General features: G+C 43.8%; 1 protein-coding gene across 1 annotated transcript; it reads right to left on the bottom strand.

The window, feature by feature from the left end:
• CTSB (cathepsin B) lies at positions 1 to 26,696 on the bottom strand. The gene is made up of 10 exons (XM_077489030.1): positions 26,542 to 26,696; positions 22,470 to 22,611; positions 11,712 to 11,809; positions 8,769 to 8,883; positions 8,150 to 8,268; positions 4,951 to 5,036; positions 4,708 to 4,854; positions 3,574 to 3,690; positions 3,027 to 3,155; positions 1 to 1,108 (listed from the first exon to the last, which is right to left on the bottom strand). The coding sequence occupies exons 2-10, from the start codon at positions 22,593 to 22,595 to the stop codon at positions 1,032 to 1,034; spliced, it is 1,014 nt and encodes a 337-aa protein (XP_077345156.1). The 5' UTR covers positions 22,596 to 22,611; positions 26,542 to 26,696; the 3' UTR covers positions 1 to 1,031.

Here is a 26,696-nt window from a genome sequence, read left to right as displayed (position 1 = left end):
TTAAAAAGGAAGAAAAGGCATTTTATTGGCAAACAAAAGTTACATTTAGAACAAAAAATAAAATCCACCCCTATAATCTGGTCAGTAATGCAATCAGCTTGCTCAATAATTTGTAGAAAAGGCAGAACTAAAAATTACACAATAGGACACCAGTCAGGTTATTGCGCAGACACTTCCATTATTAGAACTTGTGCACAAGACAAACTGTACCCCAATCAGGCTTCTTGCATTCAAATAGAAGAAACAGATTTACAAATATCTATTTTGTCACTTTTTACTGCCAGGTCTGTGTTATGAAATAGAACACCATTTGATTGCACATTGTTGCTGTACCCCATCTAGACCCCTGCCTTTCTTAAAACTGCCATTTCCAATGAGAAAAGCTAGTTTTACCATTTGGCACAGAACAGTAGACACATGGTAGGCCAAGCGAGTGTTTCATAGACTAGACAAAACAAGTGTACAATACCTAAAGACTGTTGGTGGAACTTAGCAGCTTCTAAGGGGCTATACTACCTGCTTCCACACAGCAATTTGGTTTCTAAGCTTTGTAGAGAGGCAATAGATTTTGTTCGATAGGGAAGTTGGCAGAACCAATGACTGCCATGTCATGGACCTGCTTTACAATAAGTCAAAAAGAAAGGCATTCTACTTTATAGTTTCTTCAGGCAGGTGGGTTAAGAGGGTGGAGGTGCTGAAATAAGATCTCACAATAAAAAACAGTTGCAGTGCAAAAAAATTCAAAGTTTCAGAGCAGCGCTGCATATAAAAAGTGGCATTGTTTGCCAGTAGGCTAGAACCCTGAATACTAGCACTGATTAAGTTGGCATCTTAATTGTTCTGGAAGCTTGTTCGGTGAGAAGATGGCCCAGTTGAGACAACAAGACTCTCCTACACAATTAGAGCCATAAATTCCATTATGTGCTTTCAGATAAAAACAGTCCCATTAAAATGATGCAATTAAAAGGTTTCTGCTAAAGTTTTGAGTAAAAACCAACTCAAGCCTTGGAGATCTGATGGAAGAGGGACCATTATTCTTTGGGAACGCCAGCAACTATATCCGACTCTATGCCACAATGATCCTGTCCACGCAGAATTTTGAAGTAACCTAGCAGAAGTAGAAAAAAAAAAAAAGAACATATCAAAGTACACAAAATATGAACTTTGTTACTATATGGGCAAGCTCAAAATTCAGAGCTCTGCTTTGAAAATTGGCAACCATCTTTTATAGTCTTTGGCCTGGTGGACAGAATTCACATCGTATAGACACTGGTCCTTTTAAACTACTACACAGCCAGGGTAACTTAACCACCTAAGGACCGAGCCTCTTTAAGATGCGTTTACAAGCTAAACAGTTTTTTGCTAGAACATTACTTAGAAAAATAAAAATGATGATGATTTGGGGGTTCTAACTACCTAGAGAATAAAACAGCAGTCGTAATACTGTGACACTGTATTTGTGCAGAGGTCTTACAAGCACACTTTTGGAAAAAACACTTTAAAAAAAAATGCAATATATAAAAAAATTATACAGGTTGCATGTTTTAAGTTAGAGGAGGTCTAGGGCTAAAATTATTGTTGTTGCTCCGATCATGGAGAAGGAGGAGATTTACCTTTTATTCACACTTTTTTTAAAGTAAACATCCCTTTTAACCTCCCTGGCGGTATGATTATTTTGGATTTTAGGTGCTAAAAGCAGTACAATTTTGCATGAAAATTTGGCGTTTTATATTGTAGTCCTGTAATTCTTAGCAATAACCTACTTAAAATCTGTCCAAACCAGAGTCTAGCAGACATCCTGGGTATGTTTGTTAAATGAAATTATTATTAACTATAAATTATACCAAATAACAAAAATTTAATGTAAATCAAAAACACTGAAATTTGCTCAGTTGCAGAATTGTCATTACTTTTCAGTATTTGATGACGGATCTCCCCCCCAAATCGCTATCGCTCAATTCTGCGAGTGATTCCAATTTACCATCGCTGTTTTCTAGCTGGTCTAAAATCATTTTTGATGTAAAGTGACAGTTTTGGTTGCTATGGACAATCTCCATATCTGTAAGATTACATTACATTATACTGCATGTATACTGTGCATTTCACTTTTTGAATTTGGCGCTGATCTCAGTCCCCGTGCATTGCAACGCTCGCATTGAACGGAGATCGCCTCCTTGATGAATCGAGCGGAGGACGAGCCGCTTGTACAGCGTGGAGACATCGCTGGATCCAAGGGAGAAGGTAAGCAAGTAATGCGGTCCCGAGTATGGCTTGGGGGTTACCGCTTTGGGTATAAAACTTCCACCCCGAGCCAGACTCGGGAACACCGCCGGGGGGGGGGGGGGGGGGGGGGGGGGGAGGGGTCAAAGAAAAAACCCATGACAGGACCACCAATATACGAGATCGGGGGGGGGGGGGGTCAAAGACATCAGATCTCATTCACACTTAAATGAAGAGACATTTTGCATTGTTATGGAGACGGTTGGGGGGGCCGTATTCCCCTCATCTCCATACCCACAGCCAGGGTGAAGATCCGATTGCCTCCACCACTGCTGACGGATGGGCCCCCCACCAAGTGATTACATGGTGAACCCACTGCAGGAGACCACTCTTGTCAGAAACCGGACCACCAGCCAAAACAAGATACCAGGGTTATGGCAGGTAGTTGCCGCCATAACGTTATCCCCGTCAAATAAGGACATATATCAGCAGTCCTGAAGTGGTTAGAGACTTGTAGGACTACCTTGCCAAGTTAACAGACCCAGTGAAATTTAGCTTCAACTGCAGCTGAAAGCAATATCCTTCTATGACGTCAGCATGCAATTCAACTGAAAAAGAATCCAACTACTACAGAGGAGGGGAAAATGGGGTGGAGATTGGATTTTAGCCAGTCAGGCCAGCTGCCATTACAACTTAAATGTGTTGTCCATGGCTGCGCCTCAGTAGCTACAGTGGTGCAATCCTGCCAATAAAACCAATCTGCCTTGATCATGTGACCTCACATGAAGCAATAAAACCAGACATACCGTTATCACCCCAGTCTGTGTTCCATGAGTTGACACATAGCCAGTATGGAGTTCCGTTTTCTACTCCCCAGCCAATGACTTTAATAGCATGGCCACCAACTTCCTCTCCAGTTGTGTGCTGGTAGACACCTAGAACAGAATAGAGTACTGCATCAATCTATGGACATTTGGCTGAAATACATATTTAAGCAACTTTCCATACATTTTGGTGCACCTTTCATAAAAACACACGTTTCTAAACAAGTACTCAAAAAGATTCCGCTTTAATTGTGAAAGAATACAGAAAAAAAAAAAAAAAAAAAAACTTCCTACTCTAAATGAGTCTCTAGGTGCATGTGCAGTATAATGTCATTTGTCCTCAGTGGCCCCTCTGTCCTCATTTACCCCACAAAGTACTCAGTCATACGTGCCTTAGTTTGCTTCAAGACATCCTCATGTGTAGAATCACTTATAGGAGCATAGAACAGGTAGAGAAGTATAGGCTGCCACAACAAAACAGTCTTGAGCCACAGAGGCTTTATAGAAGTCATGAATGTCAGGCTCTTACCAGATTTGTAATTGGGGAAGTCTTCATACACCGTGAAGGCCCCCTCCACTGGGCCATTCTTGTAAATCTCAGCCATGATCTCCTGTTGGTTATTGTCAACACTGTAGGCATCCCCGCCTATGAAATTTACAAGGTAGAAACTGTAAGAACATACTCTGCACAGCATACATCTCATTGGCAAGTCACCAAGGTGGCAATACTGCCTGTATGACAGAACAGGCCCCACATAGCCAATGAGGGTCCATCATGAGATTTGATTATGTTGGGCATGTCAATCTGTTCATCTTTTAGAAGGGTTACACAGCAGCTTGACGCCAATTTTTTATTTTTTTTTTGCACAAAATGTAATGACTACATGGAAGCCTAAAAATGTACAATGAAGACCTTAATAAAAGAATGCATTGGGCAGCTACATAGCAGATGAGGCTTAGAGAATTGTAAAGTTATGCAATTTGGTGCCAAAAACAGATGGGAGAATTTGATGGAAAGGACCTGGGGGTGCTTGCAGAATATTTTTGCATTAAAAGAGCACACATTCCAGAGATCAATTCCACCCCTTAACACTGGTCTTGAATATGCAGTTCAGATCAGTCACCAATCCTCCAGAAAGATGTTAAATTAGAAAAGTAAAAAATATGAAGCAAGAGGGAGAACCTCAGCTTTGATTGATTAGAATTTTTTTTACTAAGGAGGTGATAAAAAAAAAAAAAAAAAAAAAAGGGGGGTAGATCTCCCATCCCCAGGAAGTAGTACTAGGATCCATGTCAAAAAACCTGGGTGGACCTTGGTGGTCTTCCTCAGTAGTGGAATTGTTACAGAAGACAGATTGAACTGGGTGGACTATTAGATGTTAGTTTACAAGGTTAGAAAAGTGCCATGTCCGTCACTAGATCGGCCTAGATACCAAGCAAAATCACATGAAGTCACACACTTCCCCATAACATGAAGTTTAAAGCAGGTTGTTGGTTTGGGGGGGGGTAGAAATTGCACAAGGTGTTTCACCACTCCACCCAGTCTGGATAAGCTAATGGGAAGCAGTTTTTATTGCAGCCAATAGTTGCAAATCCCAGATTCCTTTTAGACATCACTATATCCAGGATCAGCTATGCAGTCAGGATGCTAAAGGCCACTTACCAAAGTGTTTATCAGAACTATAGTCTGGTCCATAGCCAGTCTCACATTTCTTCACACATTCTGGAGTGTCTCCATGCTCTCCCTGACAAGATGGGCGGGAGCCATTAACATGGTGCTCACAGGGAGGGATAGTGTATGGCCTGCAACCTGAAGAGGGAGATGTGAATTTAACATTAGTCAGCTCCCATGAAAAAAAATAAAATAAAAAGTCTATAGAACATGTCATAAGAGCAAAACACTCACCAATATGGGAGTCATACAGTCCCCCAGACACAAGACCTTTCTCAGTCCAGTATTTCCAGGCTCCAGATGGATATCCACCATTACAGCTGAAGCAATGAAAAAAAAAAAAAAAAAAAAAAAAAAAAAAAAAAATTCAGTAACACATTAAAATAGGCTTTCTATAGAGCTGGATACAACCCCCACTAAGGGTTCACTTCTTTCAAAATTCAGGTTCTGATCTTTGAACTCATCTGTCCTCAGGTTAGAACAGGTTTGAGGGAGGGCCAGTAATCTAAACACTACATGTCATGTCCCGGGTCCACTCAAACATGCTTCCCCCGCTCAAGGGCCAAGAAAGCTTCAACTGCCACAAAGTCTTAATACATTGGAAAAATATTTTCTTCCATGTTAATTTCCACTCAAAATCTTTGTGGGATTGTTGTGCTGGTAATTTTGTAAGTTCACGTTTGAACATCGGATTTTAAATTGCCTTGTGCAATAGACTGTGTACTTAATATGGTGTGGAAGACATGAGCAAGGAAAAAAAAAAAAATTTTTTTTAACCAAAACTCTTATTCACCAAGTACTTTTATAAATTATGGAAACAGGGAAGAGCCCAGCAACTCCCTTGATCTGGACATAATGCCAAGAAATTTTCAATAGGATAGGGCAGCATACTTCCCCAGTACAAGTGCTCTTCCAAATGTCTTCATATTGGAAGGTTAGGGAGGACGAGTTAGCTCAAGAATATAAATGAAGAAACTTGGGTGTCAATGCTGACACTATAGGCCAGGGATATGCAATTAGCAGACCTCCAGCTGTTGCAAAACTACAAGTCCCATCATGCCTCTACCTCTGGATGTCATGCTTGTGGCTGTCAGTCTTGCTATGCCTCATGGGAATTGTAGTTCTGCAACAGCTGGAGGTCCACTAATTGCATATCCCTGCTATAGGCCATGCTACCAGTAACCCATCAATAAAAAAAGGCAACTGAATATTTGACAAAGTACAATTCAAAAAGAAAAGAAAATTCCATAGCCGACATAAAACCAACTGAGATTAACCACTTTCAGACCGGACCATTTTGCTGGTAAATGACCAGAGGTCTTTTTACACTTTGGCACTGCGCTGCTTTAACTGGTAATTGCGCGGTCATGCAATGTTGTACCCAAACAAAATTTGCGTCCTTTTCTTCCCACAAATAGAGCTCTCTTTTGATGGTATTTGATTGCCTCTGCAATTTTTATTTTTTGCGATATAAACGTAAAAAGACCGCAAATTTTGAAAAAAAAAATGATATTTTCTACTTTTTGTTATTAGAAAAATCCAATAAACTCAATTTTAGTTATACATTTAGGCCAAAATGTATTCAGCCACATGTCTTTGGTAAAAAAAAAGTCAATAATTGTATATTTATTGGTTTGCGCAAAAGTTGTCACATCTACAAACTAAGGTACGTTTTCTGGAATTTACGCAGCTTTTAGTTTACGACTGCCTATCTCATTTCTTGAGGTGCTAAATTGGCAGGGCAGTACAAAACCCCCCCAAATGACCCCATTTTGGAAAGTAGACCCCCTAAGGAAATTGATAAGAGGCATGTTGAGCCCATTGAATATTTTATTTTTTTGTCTCAAGCGATTGAATAATGACAAAAAAAAAATATATTTTTTTTTTTTTTACACAAAGTTGTCACTAAATGATATATTGCTCACACATGCTATGGGCATATGTGAAATGACACCCCAAAATAAATTCTGCTGCTTCTCCTGAGTACGGGGATACCACATATGTGGGACTTTTTGGGAGCCTAGCCGCGTACGGGGCCCCGAAAACCAAGCACCGCCTTCAGGCTTTCTAAGGGCGTTACAGTTTTGAAGGCCATAAAATGCCAAGATGGCACAAACCCCCCCCAAATGACCCCATTTTGGAAAGTAGACACCCCTAAATTTAGGGGTACACTAGTGAGACTAGGTAATAAATGGCGGGTGCCCTGAAACTATAAAAAAATAACTTACCAACCAGCGTCACCTGTAACAGTTATATGGTGATCACTGGTGAAAGGGTTAACTAGGGGGCAATCAGGGGGCTTTATGCGGTAGTATATGGGGGTCCCTGGCGCTATAAAAAGCTGCGGCGAACCTAAATACCTACCTGCCCAACTAGCGTCACCTGTGACACTAATACGGCGATCAGAAAAATGATCGCTTATTAGGCTGGGTTCACACTGGAGCGATGCGGAAACGCCACGAATCCGCGGGGGGTTCCCGCATCGCATGCCTCCCGGCGGCAGTTCACACTGCCCTATGCGAACTGCTGGGAGTGTCAGTGAAATGTTACTGACACCCCCAGATCAGTTCGCATATCGCAGTGCGATCTGCAAACTCGGATCGCATGGTGTGAACACCCATGCGATCCGATTCTGCTGCGGGCCAAAAAAAGGGTCCCGTGCGAATTTGCGGCGGGTACGGCGAATGGCTGAACTCGAATCGCACAGAGATCGGATGTGATTTGCACTGCAGTGCGAATCACATTCGTTCTCATAAACCGCTGCAATGTGAACCCAGCCTTAGTGACACTGGCGACGGGGGGTGATCACAGGGTTAAACCTTTATTGGGGGGGTTAGGGGGGTACATTAGAACTAAAGGGGGCTAACCCTAACAGTTATTACAGTCACAAATGACACCAATGCAAAAAAAAAAAAAAAAAAAAAAAAAAAAAAAAGACATTGGTGTCACTGTGACTGGGGGGCAGGGGTAATTGGGGGGGTGATCGGGGGGGTGTGAGTGTGCCTGGCATGTTCTACTGTGTGTGTAGAGTGTTGGTGCAACTCACCGATCCGCTCTCCTCCGTGTCGGAACGAAAAATACCGACACGGAGGAGAGAATACATCACTTCCTCTCCTGTGTTTACATTACAGGAGAGGAAGTGATGTCACGGGGGATTTCTATTCGTCGGGAGCGATCACGAGGGGGTGGCCATGAATGAATGGCCGCCCCCTCGTCCCGGACGAAAACCGACCGCCGCAGGCACCGGGCGGGGGCCCGATCGGGCCCCCGACCCGCGGGAAGGCAGGGACGTACAGGTACGCCCATATGCCTGCCCGTGCCATGCTGTCGACGTACATCGTCGTGCGGCGGTCGGCAACTGGTTAATAAAGCACAAGCACACTCCATATAAATTCTACACAATAGTTTATTAGAGCTCCCACTGAAGACTTACCCGGATCCACACTCCATCCCACAGCAGGAAAGCAGATCCTCAGCAGACACCTCCACATTCACCTTTCCCTTTGAGTGCACACAAGTTCGGTCTGAAATTGCTTCCGCAGCCCCAAAAGCCTAAAATTAGAGAATTGCTTTAGACCTCTGCAAGACCCTCAAATCTGACCAATTTTTGGGGTGAAGCTTGCACTCTAAAAGCAGAAAAAAAAAAAAAAAAAAAAACTACACAAATAGTATCAATTTTCATGAAGGATAGACCCTGTTGCTTTGACTTTCTGGAGATTCTCTTGTTCACATTTTCAAATGGTGTTCTCTTGATATTTGTATTAGGAGACCATTTGTATTCCCAGAACCCTGGCAGCAATGCATTTAGCGCTCTGACCTGTGTCCTTCAGGCACTGCTGATTACAGATCAGGGTAAAGGGCAAATCACAGCAGCCCTTAAATCATGCGATAAGCTTTGGCCAATAACAGCTGATTACATGTAAATAGACGTATTATCAGTCTCACACTGTGGCTGGGAGGAAAGGATTTCCAATAACGGGGGGGGGAGGAGGAGAAGAGGAGTGACTTAAATTGACAGTATAAAAGCACAAAAAGTGATGAACGCTACCTACCCAGCAAGAGCCACATGAGCCCTGGTCTCTAATTTCCCTAATAGTTGGGCAGTTTGGCCAGGCTTCCCGTGAGTCGAACTGGTCTGGTAGGACCATACGGTCGGAAAAGGTGTACCTGAAGTAAAAGAAAAATAAATAGTCATTAGGACCCATTAGAACAAAATAACCGTAAAAGAAAACGGACCAAAAAAAAAAAAAAAAAAAAACCACAAGCTCACAGGACAGCATTTCATAAAATACACTACCAAAAAACCCTTTATCAATTCATCTGAGCTCTGCAAGAACCCTCTGTCTATTTCAGAAAATATACAGAAGCAGGAAAGATTTAAAGATGATCTGTACTTTGCTCATATAGGTCAAAGACAGGTTGCCTTCAATGCTCCCTCACCTTTTACTTCACAAAGATACCAGTAGAAGGAAAAAAAAATAAATAAAAAAAGTCCTGAGTAATCTCCAAGTTCTTCTAGATGGAAAAAGGAGCAAGGGCTTTCTACCTGCATCTGACAGTGCTGTGCCATAGTCCCAAGGACGGTCAAAGGAATCAGGTTTACATGCTCAGCCATACCTAGAAGTACCAGCTATTTGCCTAGTCCTCCATGGTTAAACTAAGTGAATGGGAAAGGATGGATGTGTTGCTAGGGAGGGGCAGCAGTAAAAATATAGACAGGTGGGAGGTTCCAACAAGAACTCACAAACTGCTTCAAGCACCCCAAGGAGTGTGCGCCCCCCCCCCCCAAATATACAAACATACAAGAGTTGGCCCACCTCCTGCACTGACTGCTGGCTACTCAGTTGACCAGAAAACGTTTAGCACATGATTGGCGAAATGCCAGCTTTCAGGTCAATCCTGTAATAGTTCCCAGGATTCATTTTTAGGGTCTTAATAGCTGGTTTATTAACACGAAACCAGAAAAAATAAATAAAAAAAAAAGTGGCCAAGTAGATTTCATCTAACCATATGCTCAGGGAGTCAGCAATAGGCCAAGAATGGCCATCCTATGCAAATTTAATCAGTGCCAATACGTTTAGTACAATTTGACTGCAAAGACATAGGAGCTTGCCTCATACTTTGTTCTCTCAACCCTTAGGAGAGGGTGGGGGAAAAAAAAAAAAAAAAAATAAACCCACAAACACTGCCTGTTGGTTTTTATCCAATCCATGGTTGACCACCATCAGTTTGGATTTGGCAGACAGGATAGCAGCCGACATCCACCACTTTATAGGGAGTGAATAAATGGTCTGATCAGCTCTGCCTTTTTGTATATTATACTGGTTTACAGTAACCCACAAGTACCCCTCACTTTTGTACATGTATTCTCTTTTCATGTAACACTAAATTATTCTTTGCTACAATGTAAAATAGTGAGTTTACAGCTTGTGCAACAGCAAATTTGCTTTCCCCTCAAAACAGCCATTAAGGTTTAAACTGCTGGCAACAAGAGTATACCCCTAAGTGAAAACATCCAAATTGGACCCAAATCAATTGTGTGGCCACTATTTTCCAGCACTGCCTGAACCCTCTTGGACATGGAGGTCACCAGAGCTTCACAGGTTGCCACTGGAGTCCTCTTCCACTCCATTACAACATCACGGAGCTGGTGGATGTTAGAGACCTTGCACTCCACCTTCTGTTTGCGGATGCCCAACAGATGCTTAATAGGATTTAGGTCCTGAGACATGCTTGGCCAAGTCCCCCACTTTTACCCTCAAGCTTCTTGGAGGTAGCTCTGTTGGAATACTACCCTGCGGCCCAGTCTACAAAGGGGGAATCATGCTCTGCTTCAGTATGTCACAGTACATGTTGGCATTCATGATTCCCTCAATGAACCAACTCCCCAGTGCTGGCAGGGCTCATGTATCTCCAGACTGACACTTCCACCACCGTGCTTGACTGCAGACAAGACTTTGAACTCCTCACCTGGTTGCTGCCACACACACTTGACATCTGACCCAATAGGTCTCAGACCACAGGACATGATTCCAGTAATCCATGTCCTTAGACTGTTCGTCTTTAGCGAACCGTTTGCGGGCTCTTGTGCGCATCATCTTTAGAAGAGGCTTCCTTCTGGCATGACAGCCATGCAGACCAATTTGATGCATTGTATGGTCTGAGCACTGATGGGCTGACACACACACACCTAAGTTTGCAGCAATGCTGGCAGCACTCCAATGTCTTTTTCCCCAGAGCCAACCTCTAGCCATGATGCCAAGCACTCAACTTCTTTGGACAATCATGGCGAGGCCTGTTCCAAGTGGAATCTGTCCTGCTAAACCGCTGTATGGTCTTGGCCACTGTGCTACAGCTCAGTTTCAGGGTGTTCGCAATCTTTTTATAGCCTAGGCCAGCGATGGTGAAAATTGGCACCCCCAGATGTTTTAGAACTACATTTCCCCATGATGCTCATGCACTCTGCACTGTAGTTAAACAAGGTTCACCATCACTGGCCTAGGCCATCTTTATGTAAAGCAACAATTTTTTCAGATCTTCGCCATGAGGTGCCATGTTGAACTTTTAGTGAAAACAACATTGAGTCACACGACACCAGGGACGGAAAACTGCCAATTGAGCCCAATTTGGACATTTTCACTTGGGGATGTACTCACTTGTTGCCAGCGATTTAGACATTAATGGCTGTGTTAAGTTATGAGGGGACAGCAAATTTACACTGTTATACAAGCGGTACACTCACTACTTTACATTGTAGCAAAGTGTCATTTCTTCAGTGTTGTCAAATGAAAAGATAATCTTTATAAAGATGTGAGGAGTGTACTGTACTTGTGAGATACTGTAGCTATATGGTTACAGCACAGATATAGAACATGTCACCTGGCAGTTTTTGGCTTTCTAAAAGATAAAAAACAACCCCCTTTATGGTCTTATTCTACAATCATACAGATTCGATAGCAAAAATTTACAGTACCTGGTTATAGGACACATCTCACCTGATTGGCAGTTTTTTATGTCCATGCTTATGTTCAATGATGGTCCCACACATTTTCTGTACATGTTTCATATCCGTTTCTGCGAAGTTGTGTCCTGCCTACAAAAAGACAAGTCTCCCCTTAGGATGCAAGCAACCATGAACAATTTGTCTGTAAATTGCTGAACATATTGACACATTTTATACTTGCTAAATTCTGAACGCTAGGACTAACCAATGAAGCCCCTCAGGGCAGACTTAAACGACATCCAAACTAAAGACTGAAAATGTAATTCTATTGCAGCTTGCCAGTCCTTTTGACGATTTCAGTCCAGACCAAATTATGGCAAATACAGGAAATGCCCCACCAGGGCCAGGAAACCATCTTGCCAGAAATGCTGCATCCTTGTAAATTGAACACCAGTATGTTCTAAAAATGCATAACCCTTAACCCTATGTAATGTAGAATTTGAGTAGTCCTGTCCTAGGGTGACGAGAGGTTCCCTCTACAAATACTGGAATGGGCAAGTGTTTCTCTCTCCCCCCAGGAAACGAAGTGTTAATCACAGGTTAAACAGGGGGGGTCATCAATATCTGGTTTGATGGATGTAGTAGCAATTCTCTAGGTGCTCAGATATTGGTTTTAATGTTGCTCTTCATCCTTGAATAGTTGCTTGCAAATAAAGGCGCTTCTGAAAACTGGTGACATGGGTAAGGTACAATTGTAAAGAGTAGGAGGATTCTTTGGGAAGATAAAGTCCAGTAAAGAGACTCAAATTTCTTCAGCTGCAACACTTTTTGGTGAAAAGAATTCCATTCCAGTTCTTTATTTGCAGTAAGGTCTCAAATATTACTTTATAGGTAATGTAGAATGAAGGGCACGGAGAAGAAGAACTGGATGTAATAAAAGTAATCCTAGGGTAAAAAGCTGCAAGGTTCTTATATAGTTTGTGCAGAACTCCTACATCACAGACCTCATTCAGCCCTTTTAAGTGCTACAAAAAGAACAGTGTATGGTCCTTATAAGCCTCTCAGGAGGCAAGGAATGTGAAGAGGAACGTGGGTTCAAACAATGTGAACATTTAAAAAAATAAAATAAAAATAAAACCCCCCATTTATAACCCTGTTCTGGCCCTTATGCCATCATGTCAAGTATTTACCTCGCAGCTTCATGTAGTTGGAGAGCCCTACTCCAACCATAGTCCCTGCATTGAGATTAGGGGACAGTTTAACCACCTGAAGACCAGGTATTTTCCGGCACTTTGTTTCCATGTGCAAATCAGATTTTTGCTAGAAAATTAGTTAGAAACCCCAAACTTTAAAGCAGAGGACCTTGAGAATTGGTGGTTTTTGCAATTTTTTTTTTTATGTTAGCCACTTTAGATGTACAGGAGGAGGTCCAATACAAAAATGACTGCCGATGAGCTGACATTTATGGCAATAAACGCACATTTGTGGGACAATAGTGGTTTGCGCGTTTGCCTTTGCATGCTAGCACAGGGCATTTTAAAAAGTTTATTTTCACACTATTGCATTAATTTTTGGATAGCTGCTACAGTTACAGTAGAGTTTACTGTCAGCTCTAAAAATGCATCACCCCGGTATAACCACGTACATGATTTGGCAACAAGTTAAAGCATCTCTGAACAGTATCTAAACCCAAGAACAAAAAACCATAAGCTGTATTCATTTTCTATTATCAGGATTTTCCCTTACCTTCACCTGTTGGTCCTGCCAAAACCTTGTCCTAGAGCACACGATCGTGTCGATCATGTCCCATGATGCTCTGCTACAGTGCATCAAGGGAAATTTAGTTCCAAAACATCTGGGGTGCCAAGGTTCGCCATCACTGTCCTAGAGTATCACCACTGACTACATGTACTCAAACAGCACAAGTCATCCTACCCTCTCAGCCATACACTGCAACGGAGTTCCGCCAAACTATGTTCAAGTTAGTTTAGTTTGAAAATATTGATCCTATTGACACCCTCCCACTAAGTCAATTTTTCAAACATTTGTCAAAGGAGCCCACCAGTCATGTTGCCAACCTGGACAGTCAGGTTTTGAATCATGTGACCTGGTTTCAGTCTACCTGAAACCCGTACACAATATTCAGACAGTAATTTGGCTCAGAAAAGCACCCAACATTACTATTGTCTTTGAAGAACCCATGTTTGTTACAATCCTATAGTACTGGCAACCCGCTGATCACAAGCTACCTGTGGATTGTGGCAAGGCAACAGGTTGATCTCAATCAGGGCTGTGCTGATGCTTCCACCAAGTTCTGCCAATATTGCTCTCCCTTCACTAGAAGAGGAGCCAGAGGCAAAGCAGTGCTGGATGGAGGGCAGGAGCCGCTTTATTTACCTTTGCAAGTTAATTAGCAGATAGGGCTGCCTAGCAACCAGCTTAACGCAAGTGAACTAAAGCAGCTCCCAGTCACACACTCCATTCAGCAGCCTCTAAACTCCGATGTTCAGACGCTGTAAAAGGAATGTGTGCGTTATACGCCAATTGGTCAGTTTTCCAACCCAACCAGTTGTTCCAGCAAGTCGAGCAGTTTTCCCTGAACTGACACACTTGGGTTTGTTGTCAAACAAAAACTGAAGTCATAAACCAGCAACCACAAACCATTAGCTGTAGCTTTGCAGAGGGGAAAAACAAAACAAACACCTAATGAGCAATGCCCAATCCCACTTTGCAGTCAATGTCAGAAATAGACATTAACACTTGAGAAAACACAAGGCCGTTTGTTGATGAAGATCTGTGTGACCTTGCCAATCCTCTTTTCAATAAGGGAAAGGAAGTCAGACTGAGGCATTTTGAGAAACAACCTCAGCCCTGCAGAGAGGAGGAAAAGAGCACATATATGTGCAGGGCCGTCTTAAATATTGATTGGACCCTGGGCAAATCTTTTCTTGGCGCCCCCCCCCCCATGCAGTTTTCGCTCTCCACCTGCTCCGAGACATACAATAAATAGCAGCTAGACTCAAAAACTGGAGTTAGTACTTACCGGTAACTCCTTTTCCGGTGGTCTTCCAGGACAGCCCTTGAGAGATGGAGCTCCTCCCATCGACACAGGAAACACATTGCCACAGTTCAAAAGGCGGTCCCTCAGGTCCCTGGTCAGTCATTCACCAAGAACCGAAGGATGGAACTGAAAAACATATAAACCATAACAGGTAATAACATTAGTACATCACTACAATCAAATAAAGGGTGGGATCGTGCTGTCCTGGAAGACCACCGGAAAAGGAGTTACCGGTAAGTACTAACTCCAGTTTTCCCAAGTGTTCTTCCAGGACAGCCCTTGAGAGGATCCCCAAGTACTTACCAGATTAGGGGGGGACCACGGCCTGGAGGACTTTCCTCCCAAAGGCCTGATCCTGACTAGACATTAAGTCCAGTCGGTAATGCCTTGTAAAGGTGGAAAAGCTTGACCATGTGGCTGCTTTACATACCTGCTCCGGGGTGGCACCAGCTCTTTCTGCCCAGGATGCAGACAACGCTCTTGTTGAGTGAGCTTTAACACCCTCAGGAGGATCTCTATTCAAGGCCTTATACCCCTCTGCTATAGCTAGCCTAATCCATCTAGCTATGGTTACTTTTGAAGCTTTCTGTCCCCTACGCTGTCCGGAAAAAAGGACAAAAAGGGAGTCTGAGATTCTGAATGGATTTGTTATTTTAAGATATTCTAGAATACACCTCCTCACATCCAATAAATGAAAACGTTCCTCTTTCTCATTTGCTGCATTTTGACAAAATGAAGGGAGGACAATATCTTGGGACCTATGGAAGCTAGATGCTACCTTTGGTAAGAACCCAGGGTCTGTCTTTAGAATGACTCTGTCTTCTAGGATCTGTAGGAATGGTTCCCTGATGGAAAGTGCTTGGATTTCACTGACCCTACGGGCTGAAGTGATTGCCACCAGGAGAACTGTCTTAAAGGTAATAAGCCTTAGGGAGGCCTCTGAGATAGGCTCAAAGGGTGACCCCAAGAAAGCTTTTAGCACAACTGCTAAATCCCAGGATGGGACTTTTGTGATTCTGACTGGCTTGCGTCTAGCGACTGCCTTACAGAATCTAGCGACAAAAGGATTTTCCTGTAAGCGTTCATCTAGGTATACACTTAAGGCAGCTATCTGTACTTTAATAGTACTTAGGGTTAAACCCTTGTTTACACCTTCCTGTAAAAACTGTAGAATATTAGCCGTATTTATGTCCCGGCCATTCAGCCAGCTATTGAATTTTTTCCAGACTTTTTTGTAAATAGCTCTCGTGACTGGTTTGCGACTCTGTAGTAAGGTCGCAATTACCTCGTCTGACAGGCCTTTACTCCTTAAGATTTCCTCCTCAGTAACCACGCTGACAGCTTCAGTGTGGCGACCTGCGGATGGTAAAGAGGTCCCTGCGACAGGAGGTCCTGTCTGTAGGGAAGTCTTAGAGGCGGACAGTCTGTCAATTGTAGCAACGTTGTGAACCACGGTCTCCTGGGCCAAAAAGGTGCTACTAGAATCAAACAGGTTTTTTCCTTGAGGAATCTTGCTAGGACCCTCGGAATGAGATGAAGAGGGGGAAATGCATACGCCAGACTGAAAGTCCATGGAGTTTGCAAGGCATCTACCGCCAGGGGTTGATCTCCTGGGTTTAGCGAGAAAAAATTGGGAACCTTTGCATTTTTCTTGCTCGCAAAAAGGTCTACCTCTGGTTCTCCCCAGTGAGCTGTTATGAGATTGAATGCCTCTGGGTGTAAGGACCATTCTTGGTTCGAAATTCTCTGTCGACTCAAGAAGTCCGCCTTGTTGTTCAGCTCCCCTTTCAGGTGAACTGCAGAAATGGATTCCAGATTGGCTTCTGCCCACTGGAGAATGCGTCTGGCTACCAACATCAAACGAGGACTTCTGGTTCCTCCTTGTTTGTTTATGTATGCTACAGCCGTCGTATTGTCTGAACGGACTTGTAGATGGTGACCCCGTATTGCGGGGTGGAAAGCTAGAACAGCTCTCAGGATTGCTGTTAGTTCTTTCCAATTGGAAGAGAAACATTTCTCCTCTGGGGTCCACTTGTCCTGGACCCAGCTTGAGCCTAGGTGGGCTCCCCAGCCCCAACTGCTCGCATCCGTTGTTAGTGTTGAAGTGATAGGGAGGACCCAATGAACCCCTTTGTTTAGGTTCTCCCTGTCCTTCCACCACCAGAGGGAGCGTTTTACCCTTGAGGGGATCGATACCTCCTCCTCCAGATCTCTGCCTTTTAATTGTTCTAACAGAAAACCCTGAAGTTCTCTTTGATGGAACCTGGCCCATTGTACGGCTGGAATGGCTGCCGTCATAAGACCTAAGACCGACATTACTTCCCTCACCGTACACTTGGGGCTGCATTGAAGAAAAGATATTCTCTGCCACAGATTCAAAATCTTTTCTTCCGGCAGTATAATTTTCTGATCTACAGACTTGATCCAGTACCCCAGATACAGGATCTCCTGTGTTGGGGTTGTCTTGGATTTCTCCTGACTGACAATCCACCCTAATCGACTCAGACTGAGTTGAGTCAATTCTAGGTCCTGAGAAAGACGACTCTCTGAGTGGGCTGTTAGGAGCAGATCGTCTAGGTAGGGGATAATTGAGACTGATTGAAGCCTCAGAGGAACTAAAGCCTCTCCGAGAACCTTGGTAAAGATTCTCGGAGAGGATGATAGACCGAAGGGAAGTGCTCTGCACTGAAAGTGGTAAACCTTTGTGTCTATCTGCACTGCCATCCGAAGGAATTTCTGGCATTCCTCCCTTATTGGAATGTGCAGATAAGCATCCCTTAGGTCCAGGGTTGCCATAAATGTCTCTTTCTGCAGGAGATTCTTTATGGAATAAATGGACTCCATCCGAAATCTCTTGTAACGGATGGAGCGATTCAGTGGACGGAGGTTCATAATTAGTCTGAATCTCCCTGACGGTTTTCTTACCACAAAGATGTGCGAGTAAAAACCGTCCCCTTGTTCCTGAATAGGGACTGGTGTCAATACTTCTTGATCTACCATTTCCCCTATTAGTAAAGGTAAGGCCCTGGCCTTTTCTGAGTGACTTGGAAGCTTTGTCACCAGAAACTTGGAAGGAGGGTTGCTGTGAAATTCCAGCGCATGACCCCTTTTTATTATGTTTAAGACAAACTCGTTCGAGGTTGTCTCTTCCCATTGAGGAAGAAATTTGCTTAATCTTCCTCCCACAGGAACCCTGACGTCACTGGGGTTTGGGATCCTGATTGGGGCGGCTAAACAGTATGCCCCCTTTTCCTTTCCCTTTATGTCCCGACCAATGTTTTTTGGGGGTTGAACTCTTCTCTGATTTAGAGGGTTCCTTAAAGGGACGAAAAATTTTTCTTTGAAAATTTTTCTTTTTTGCGGGAAAGGTTTTCTTTTTGTCCGCCGTCCTTTCTAAGGCGGAGTCTAATTCAGGCCCGAAGACTAAGTCTCCTGTAAAAGGGACGCTGCACAGGCGGGTTTTAGACGCCGTGTCTCCCCCCCAGGTTTTCATCCATACTGACCTCCTTGCTGCCACTGAAAGTGCTGCAGATTTAGCCGTAAATTTAACGGAGTCCGTGGAGGCGTCAGAGATGAAACTGGTGGCCTTAAAAAGCATAGGGAAGGATTTCAAAAGCTCCCCCCTAGGAGTGCCTGCCTTTAAGTGTTCTTGTAGTTGCGATAACCAGAACTCCAGGTTTCTAGCTACACAGGAAGTGGCTAGAGCTGGTTTTAAGCCTGCCATAGAGGCATCCCAGGCCCTCTTTAAGACAATGTCTGTTCTCCTGTCCATGGGATCTTTCAGGTGGCCCATATCCTCAAAGGCCAGATCAGCCTGCTTTGAGATTTTGGACAGAGGGGCGTCTAGTTTTGGATTTTTATTCCAGACCGCCTCTGGGCTCTCATCAAAAGGGAACCTTCTCTTAAGGGATTTAGGAAAGAAAACCTTCTTGTCTGGTTCAGACCACTCCTTAAGGACAAGGTCAGAAAGCACCTTATGTATAGGAAAAACCCTTGCTTTCTTTTTCCCCAGAGCCTCATACATTTGATCATGTCTGGATAACTGAGTTTCTTCCTCCTCAATTTCCAGCGTATCATAGATAGCCCCCATTAGCTCATCTACTTCCTCGAGAGATAATCTATATTTTGAGGCTTTAGATGCTGCTTGATCCTCTTCCTGACCCGAGTCAGTGTCAGAGGATTCGGGGCTAATCAACGTGGGGCTAGGCTCCCTGACCATACGGGGCTCCCCTGAGCTGGGTGTTGTAAGGCATGGTGAGGATGAGATTATAGTTGTTTTACTCGTGGAGGCAGCTGCAGCTGATCCCACGTCAGTGATTAACTCCCGGAGGGACTTAAAGGTCGACGCCATTTCCTCTTTAAAGGAGCCCAAAAACTTTGCTAAAGGGGAATCTGCCTCAGATTTAAGCAAGCTTGCAATGCATTGCTTGCATAGGGCTTTGTTAGAGCCAGAGGACAACCTATTCCCACAATTAGGACACTTTTTGCGGCCTGTCTTGTCTTCCCTTGGCATCTCTTTAGCCTGAAAATAAGAAGACAAAGGATTTCTTAGCGTCAGCACCATGTCCCTCTTAGAATCACCACTAACAAACAACCTCACTGTGAGTAAACCGCCACCGTGGGGTACTACAGGGCCCAGCCTACAAACACCACCACTCCACCAGAGTAATAGCATGCCCAGCAGCCTACCTGGGTTTGGCTGGTGCCTGTCTCCGCCGGAGTATCCTGGGGAATAGCCTCCATGGTCCCCCTCTGACGCTCCGAATCCCGCCGCTAATCCGGTATAGCTGGACGCTGGTCGGGCTTTACAGGCACAGCGCTGGCTCTCCCTCTCCTCCTTGTACCCTTAGAGACCCGGAACCGGAAGTCTCGGCACGCAGTGATGACGCGGTTCCGCCGGAAGTGAACGCTCGGCGTCTCCGACCCCCTGCAACGAGGAGGGAAGATGGAAGGTTCCACTCACCACTCCTGGGGGAAACCGGCGTCATTCTGCCCCTGGCCACCTCGGCACTGGAAGGAGGAGGGTAACGGGTCTGCTCCGGTTCAGCTGGACGGTACCCGAGCCAAAGAAAAAAAGGTATGGACCCAAACTGCAGCCATAAACCAGGACCCAGTCCCTTAGGCTTGCAGGTTCTCAGGCAGCCCCTGAGAGGGGCCTCCAGGTTCCTGGCAACATGTTCCTCCGACGGAGGAAACACAAATGACTGACCAGGGACCTGAGGGACCGCCTTTTGAACTGTGGCAATGTGTTTCCTGTGTCGATGGGAGGAGCTCCATCTCTCAAGGGCTGTCCTGGAAGAACACTTGGGAAAACAGTTTACTGAATCAGATCATGCAGCTACTGCGATTGGTTGTCAGAGGTTACAGTGCATCATTACCGCTCACCGACTGGTTGGTAGAGGTTACAGCACACATTACGGCTCACTGATTAGTTGCTAGAGATTACTGTGGATATGTCCTCGGGGGGGGGGGGGGGGCATGATATACATATCAATGCCACTGGTGGCTGCCATTTACATGTAAAAACAGGGTCTGCAGGTGAGTTATCTGTACACAATAGGGTAGAGCTGGGCAGCATTTCACATGGAGATACTAGGACACAGGACTAAAACGACCAGGGAATTTAAACTGGGATAGCTGGCAAGTATGAGGCAGCTGCTTTGGGCCCCACAACAATGACAGGGCCCAGGGCAGCTGCCCCCTTTTGCCCTGCCTTAAAAATGGCCCTGTCTATATATGAAGTATTGACACCTGTACATTTATGGCCAGTCCAAGAGACCTTAACTCTGGAAGCTGTGCCCAAAAAGGCAAGCAGAGGACCCAGTCACCTTCATTGCCTGTGGTCTCCTAGTGACATTTCCCCATTACAGAGATTCATTTTCTTGCATAGGCTGTGTGGGATCAGCCATCTTGGTAGAGGAAGGGCTTTTATGGCTGCATGTCAGCCATCAGCAAGGGGAACAGTACAGTAGTGATCCCAGCAGTCATAAGCAGCAGTGAATTAGATTCCACCTTTCAGATATACAGCTATTAGGTGTACAAACAGAAGTGCAAAGTCATTTTCAGGAGTTATTTCCAAGGTACTGTTTAGGCACTATTTAAGTTTTAAAGTTTTCCCTGCAACATAGAAAACCTCCACCGAGTCCAGGTCTATGTTAAAAATTCAATCTCAACTCTCCTTATGTAGCTTGGAGCAGCCTTTCATGCATTTTTCAAATGGTTTCCTGGTGGCAAGACCAGATGCAACATGTCAATGGTCAGCTGTAGCCCATTCAGAGGAAACCCCCCCCCCCCCCCCCAAACGTGCTGCATGGCCTTTTTAACTAATACAAAAAATTTAAACAGGTTTATTTTTAATGTTGCCAAGCCACACGAGATCCTCATTGTATGGCACGTTATTAACTTTTGCATGTCCACTCCCCTTGGTTTTAAAAGTTTGCCCAAGCCTTAAAAACAACCAGAATTTACTTAGTTTGACCCCCATAGGTTTCAAGGGAATTTGCAGCCAGGTTTGGGTTTAAAATTTGAACAGAATGACAAATCCTTGGCAAATTGAACCTAGGCAGATTTCACCCATCCCTATTCAGCGTTCTCTATGGCAGGTAAGTTACACAGTCACTGCTGAAGGCCTTTCCACTGTCACCTGGTCTTCCTTCCAGGTTCATGGGCTTAGGCAATATGAGTGGCCATGCACACAGAAGTCCCTGCTTACAGCACAGCTCTGAACAAATGGCATGGGTATGCTGTTCCTTCAGAGCACATGTGACTCAACATCACTGACTGCAGCTAAAGTACATATAAGGCAAGCCTCAGACTTGCCTACACGTGGGAATTTACTCCCACTTTAAGAACATTTGATCTCCCTGCCAGGTGGGCATTATGACTAAAAGGCCTCTTCACCTCTCCACCTCTCCACTGGCCAAAGCTTGCAACCATGCAGTTTTGAGGCAGATTCCACACTTACAGCTGCTAAAGCTTTTACCTTGATTCAGTTTAGTGTCAGAAAGGGGAGTTTAAGGCCTGGCTGGTGACAGCAGATTGGTGGGCTATAAGGGAAGTGCCAACCAGAAAGCAAAGCAGAAGCCTCAAATGTATTATAACCTGGAACCCATTAGTGTAGCATTATTGTTCCTGAATTTTGTTCCAATGCTTTTACCCTTGCACCATTACACTGAATCCCATAACTGAAGTAACGTTTGAATACCCGACCTACATATTTATTCCAGTCCCATTGACTCACTAGGTTGGGTGTGCAGGATTACACAACTGGCCTTTTTAAAGGTGTGCCCCCCCCCCCCCCCCCCCATCTTAAAAAAAGACCAATGCTGCAGCCATATTTATACCTCAGCTTACTAAAACACTAGGTTGAAGTAAAGGAAAAATTTTACTGAATACATGTTTTATTATCGATTACCATGCATTGTGATGCAATTTGACAAGACCACCATCACCTCATTCTTAGGCGAATGTTCTAACAATGGTGAGCAAGGTCACACTACACACCCAGGAGTAAAAATAACTAGTAGCCCTAACGGCATTTACAAGAGCTAGACTAACTTAGCAGCTGCTTAGACAAAAACGACCCTATTTCTGAAAAAAATAAAATGATAATCTATATGTAATCTTTCCCCTTTTTTGTGCAACAGGCATCTAAGGCTACAGCCATCAAATCAGGTTTCAGCTCCCATCAAGCATGGAAATTTGGTTTATAAGCATTCAGGTTTCTGACCAGTCTACATTCCTACTCACCTTCCATGTAGTGTTCAACTTGTTGATGTAGTTGACCATCTCCTTGGACAGTGGAGCAAAGGCAGGTACATTTCGGGAGCTGGCCAGAGAAGCCAGGAAGCAGAGGAGGGCCACCGGTATCCACATGGTTTCTTGATTCACCCTGTAGGCAGAAAATAATTATTATCTAAAAGTACTGAAGACCAAATGAAGAGTTACAGTTTGGCAAACCTGAAAAGTTCCCCTTGCACCAACTGTTTAAATACCATTTTGGGCAATCAAAAAGGATTAAACTTTAACATGTCATGCAAGTTTATGCCACATCACAATATATAACTTTTTTGAAAATCTATTTGTGAGGCACCAGCTAATTGCTGAAACACCTGCACCAAGATATAGCTATCGAATATTGACAAGATTTCATCCTAGTAATGGGAGGTTACCCATTACTAGGGAACATCTCATTTTATAACTTGCTTGGTCATTTACAGCCCACTTAGCTCTAATGCCATCCATCACAGAGCTTACAATTACTTGGGTTTGGGCTTGAGGAAACGTACCTGTAGAAGCTGAACCAGTGAGATGGGACCTTTCACCTGTAGCTCATGGTATTGAAGAATGCCAGGAGGCAAACTACAGAAGGACCATGACTACGAGGCAAAAGTTTACTTGGCTGTTCCTCCATCAGTTCCTTTTGAGGATGCTGCCAAAGGCCCTATTAATACCACTGGGATAACATTTAGAAAGCTGTCCTCCTTGGGTATCCTTCATCCTCTTACTTGCATTTTTTGATTAACTGGAATAAAACTGTAAAAAGACCCTCTACACAAGTTAATCAGTGTGCTACTGAGACTGGAAATAGGTCAACAGCCTCTGAACAGGTAACAGGGTCCCAGTTCTTTAGCAACAGCTACAGGAAGAAAACGCCTAGTTAAGCATCTAGACGGAAGTTCTTCCTCAACACCAGTATGTAAAGTAAGTAAATATAAGTATACTACCATTGCTGTAATTGTAAGGAGCCTAATCAGTCCTCCCAATTCTTATCTAGGACTACAGAACAAGCCCCCCCCCCCCCCCCCCCGAGACGAGTGGAGAGATTCTGTAGTTTGTCAAAAAGAAATGGGCAAAGCCAACATTACTTTCAATTTCAGTCCATAAAAGGCATGGTTATCAGTTTATGCAAGGACATTAGGAGCCAGGTGCATAAAAGGATTGAAAAATACTGATTTTTGTCCCAAGACACCAAATTACTAAGGTTTTTCTGCACATTACATAAAAGTTGATATATCAGCCTTTTTATGTAATCTACAGGAGGTGACAGGCACAGCACAGAGGGAACACATAATGCAATAACTTAGTCATGGGGAGACCACAAGACAAATGTGCCAATATAGCAAAACCATAGCCTGTCACATGTCCTCTGATGTGAGTTGACTAATGGCAATGTGTTTTACCAAAATTCTGGCTAAATCATTGATACCTGGACATTCACTACTTACGTTTTTATTCTATAAACCCATTTACTGCACCTATGAGCCCTAAAGCCAAACACCCCATTTCCCCCCCCCCCCCAGGACATTGTCACAGAAACCAAGTGTCACATGCCAATCTCATCAGAACAATGAGAGAATCACTCAAAAAGTGTATATTGATTTGCGCAAAAGTTCTAGCTACAAAATAGGGGATGGAATTATAGCTCCCCCCACAAGCAATGGCGGTGATCAGGGATTTTTAGCAGGACTGACGTTGCGGCAGACAGAACAGACACCTGACATTTACAGGCGCAATTTTTAGCACAAAAATGCCTGAAAAAGTGCCTCCGTGTGAAAGGGGTCTAAGATTGATAGTAGGGGGAAGGGTCTGTTAAGTCATATTTAGAAGCCCCTTCCTTTCCTGAAGGAGCACAATGAGTGATCAGTACCGATCAATCACTGTGTTCATAACTGAAGCATCAGCTGTATGGGGGCCCCTGTGATTACCAACAGCAGCCCTGATGACAATCATACTGGCAAGTGTATGATGCAAGCCTTTGTCATTTGAAGTAAACACCTGTATGAGCAACAATCACGATTTAGAAGCTTGTGTAGGCAATCCACTTCAGAATTGTATAATCTGGTTTCTGAACACATACAAACACCTCCCCTTGTTTATGGGTTTTTGAGATTGTAATGTGATCGGGAGACATTAAAATTTAAATTTAAGCTACACTTGGGAATTAAAAGAGCACAATATTACATAACAATTCAAGGGCGGGTGGACCTTTGCCTGGAGTTAGGTTCTCATTATCCCTTGGCTCAAAAATAAAATAAATCGTACTTTGCCCAGACAAGGAGAAAACCCCAAAGCATTGTGTTTGTTTATTGCGCAATCAACATTTCTTTTTGGTCAATAAGCTGAATGTAAACAGCTGCTACATAGAACAGTCTTATTTCAGGGACAACCAACCCCCACCCTGGAAAGTTAGGACTAGAGGCGATTTACAGCTCCTATACAGCAGGGACATATGGCAGGGGTGCAGCACAATCACCACCCCACCTCCCCCTCCGCTGTGCAGAGCACCAGCCACTCCCAGTCCTAGGAGTGCTTCCTGCAGCTGCCATGTAAACATGTGATGTCCCCAGTCTGCTCACTATTTCTGGGGTTCTTCTGTCCCCACAGCTGATCTGATGTAAATGACGTCACCAGCCTGCATGTGACCATTGTCTTCCTACAGAGGTCAATGCGGAGGAGGGGGAATCCCAACCAGGAAGAGGAAGAAGATGATCTGATAAAAGTGCAAAGCCATCAGAACACTGCAAATGTGCAACTCAATATAAGAAGATCACATTTACATTCTGGACGGTCCCATTAAAAATGGAAGATTAATTTTTAGCAATTGAATTTTTTTTTTTTTTTTTAAAGACTTCAAGCTCCCATAATTAGGGCCCTCTTATTTAAAGAAAAAAAGAATTGTGTATGTATATACACACACACTTTTCACATTTTGTACAGTCACATCCCTCTATTGTAATTGCACTACTTTTATATTTTAAATAGCAGTTGGCACTATATAAACCCTGAATAATAACAGATCCCTGGCTTCCATGTTCTCCAGCTGTGGAACTACACATGGAGAAGTTGCCATGCTGTAAATGTAAGTTAATTAGCATGCTACAATACCAAAGATAAAAATAAAGTAAAGATAAAGATACATTTGTCTTCAATGCCAGAAAAACAATAACTCTGGTTATGTTATGGTTACAGTGACTGTGGAACTACAGCTCCCAGTATGCCTACGATCTGTAGTCCAACAGCTGCATTGTGTCTAAAGCAAGCCACAGTTACAAAGATCACAAACAGAGAACACCAACAGCGCTTGTGCCATTAGCTGCTGCACTAAAAGTCCCAGGAGTCAAGCAGGATAGCTTGTATAGAACCCACAGCTACTGAGATCACAATGCAGACACTTCCAGAGGCTAGAGATACATAGTGTTACATTTTATCCTATGTACTGAAAACATGATTCCCCCAATGTTTGTAAATATGCAATGTGATCTTACACACGGTTACACTGTATTATGTCTACTAGAACTGATCCTAGTGTGTGATGTGTAGGGATGGCTCTGATCACATGTCATAGAATACACATACAAGGTGATCTTGGTGTGGACTATACAGGAAAGACTGATCACAGCCTACATGTTACATACATTGAATACATGTGATCCTAGTGTGGATTTATAGAGGAAGGGCTCTGATCACAACCTACATATACATACATTGAATACATGTGACCCTAGCGTGGGTCATACAGAAAAGACTGATGACAGACTACATAATACATACATGTTACATAGATTGAATACATGTGAGCCTAGTGTGGACTTATACAGGAAGAGTTCTGATCACAGCCTACATATACATACATGTGATCCTAGTGTGGACTTATACAGGAAGAGTTCTGATCACAGCCTACATATACATACATGTGATCCTAGTGTGGACTTATACAGGACAGGCTATGATCACAGCCCAACTAACACAATGTGGCCCTAGTGGTTTCCTGTACAGGGGTGGCTCTGATCACATGCTCTATAACACAATGCTCTCTCACCTGGCTTGCTGCAGTCACACTGAGGGTGGGGGATGAACACAGCCTGTTCCCAGCAACTCTTTTATATATAATCAGCTCTTGGCCCCGCCTCCACCGCCTGACTCCTCACATGACCTGTGATTACACAGCAAGCCCCAGCCTGCACAGCACAGACT

Source organism: Lithobates pipiens, unplaced genomic scaffold (assembly GCF_037356315.1).
Source record: "Lithobates pipiens isolate NorthernLeopardFrog02 unplaced genomic scaffold, aLitPip1_a1.2 Scaffold_18, whole genome shotgun sequence".
Classification (NCBI taxonomy): domain Eukaryota; kingdom Metazoa; phylum Chordata; class Amphibia; order Anura; family Ranidae; genus Lithobates; species Lithobates pipiens.
Note: the sequence above shows the minus strand (reverse complement) of the source record. Positions and strands in the feature narration are given on the sequence as shown.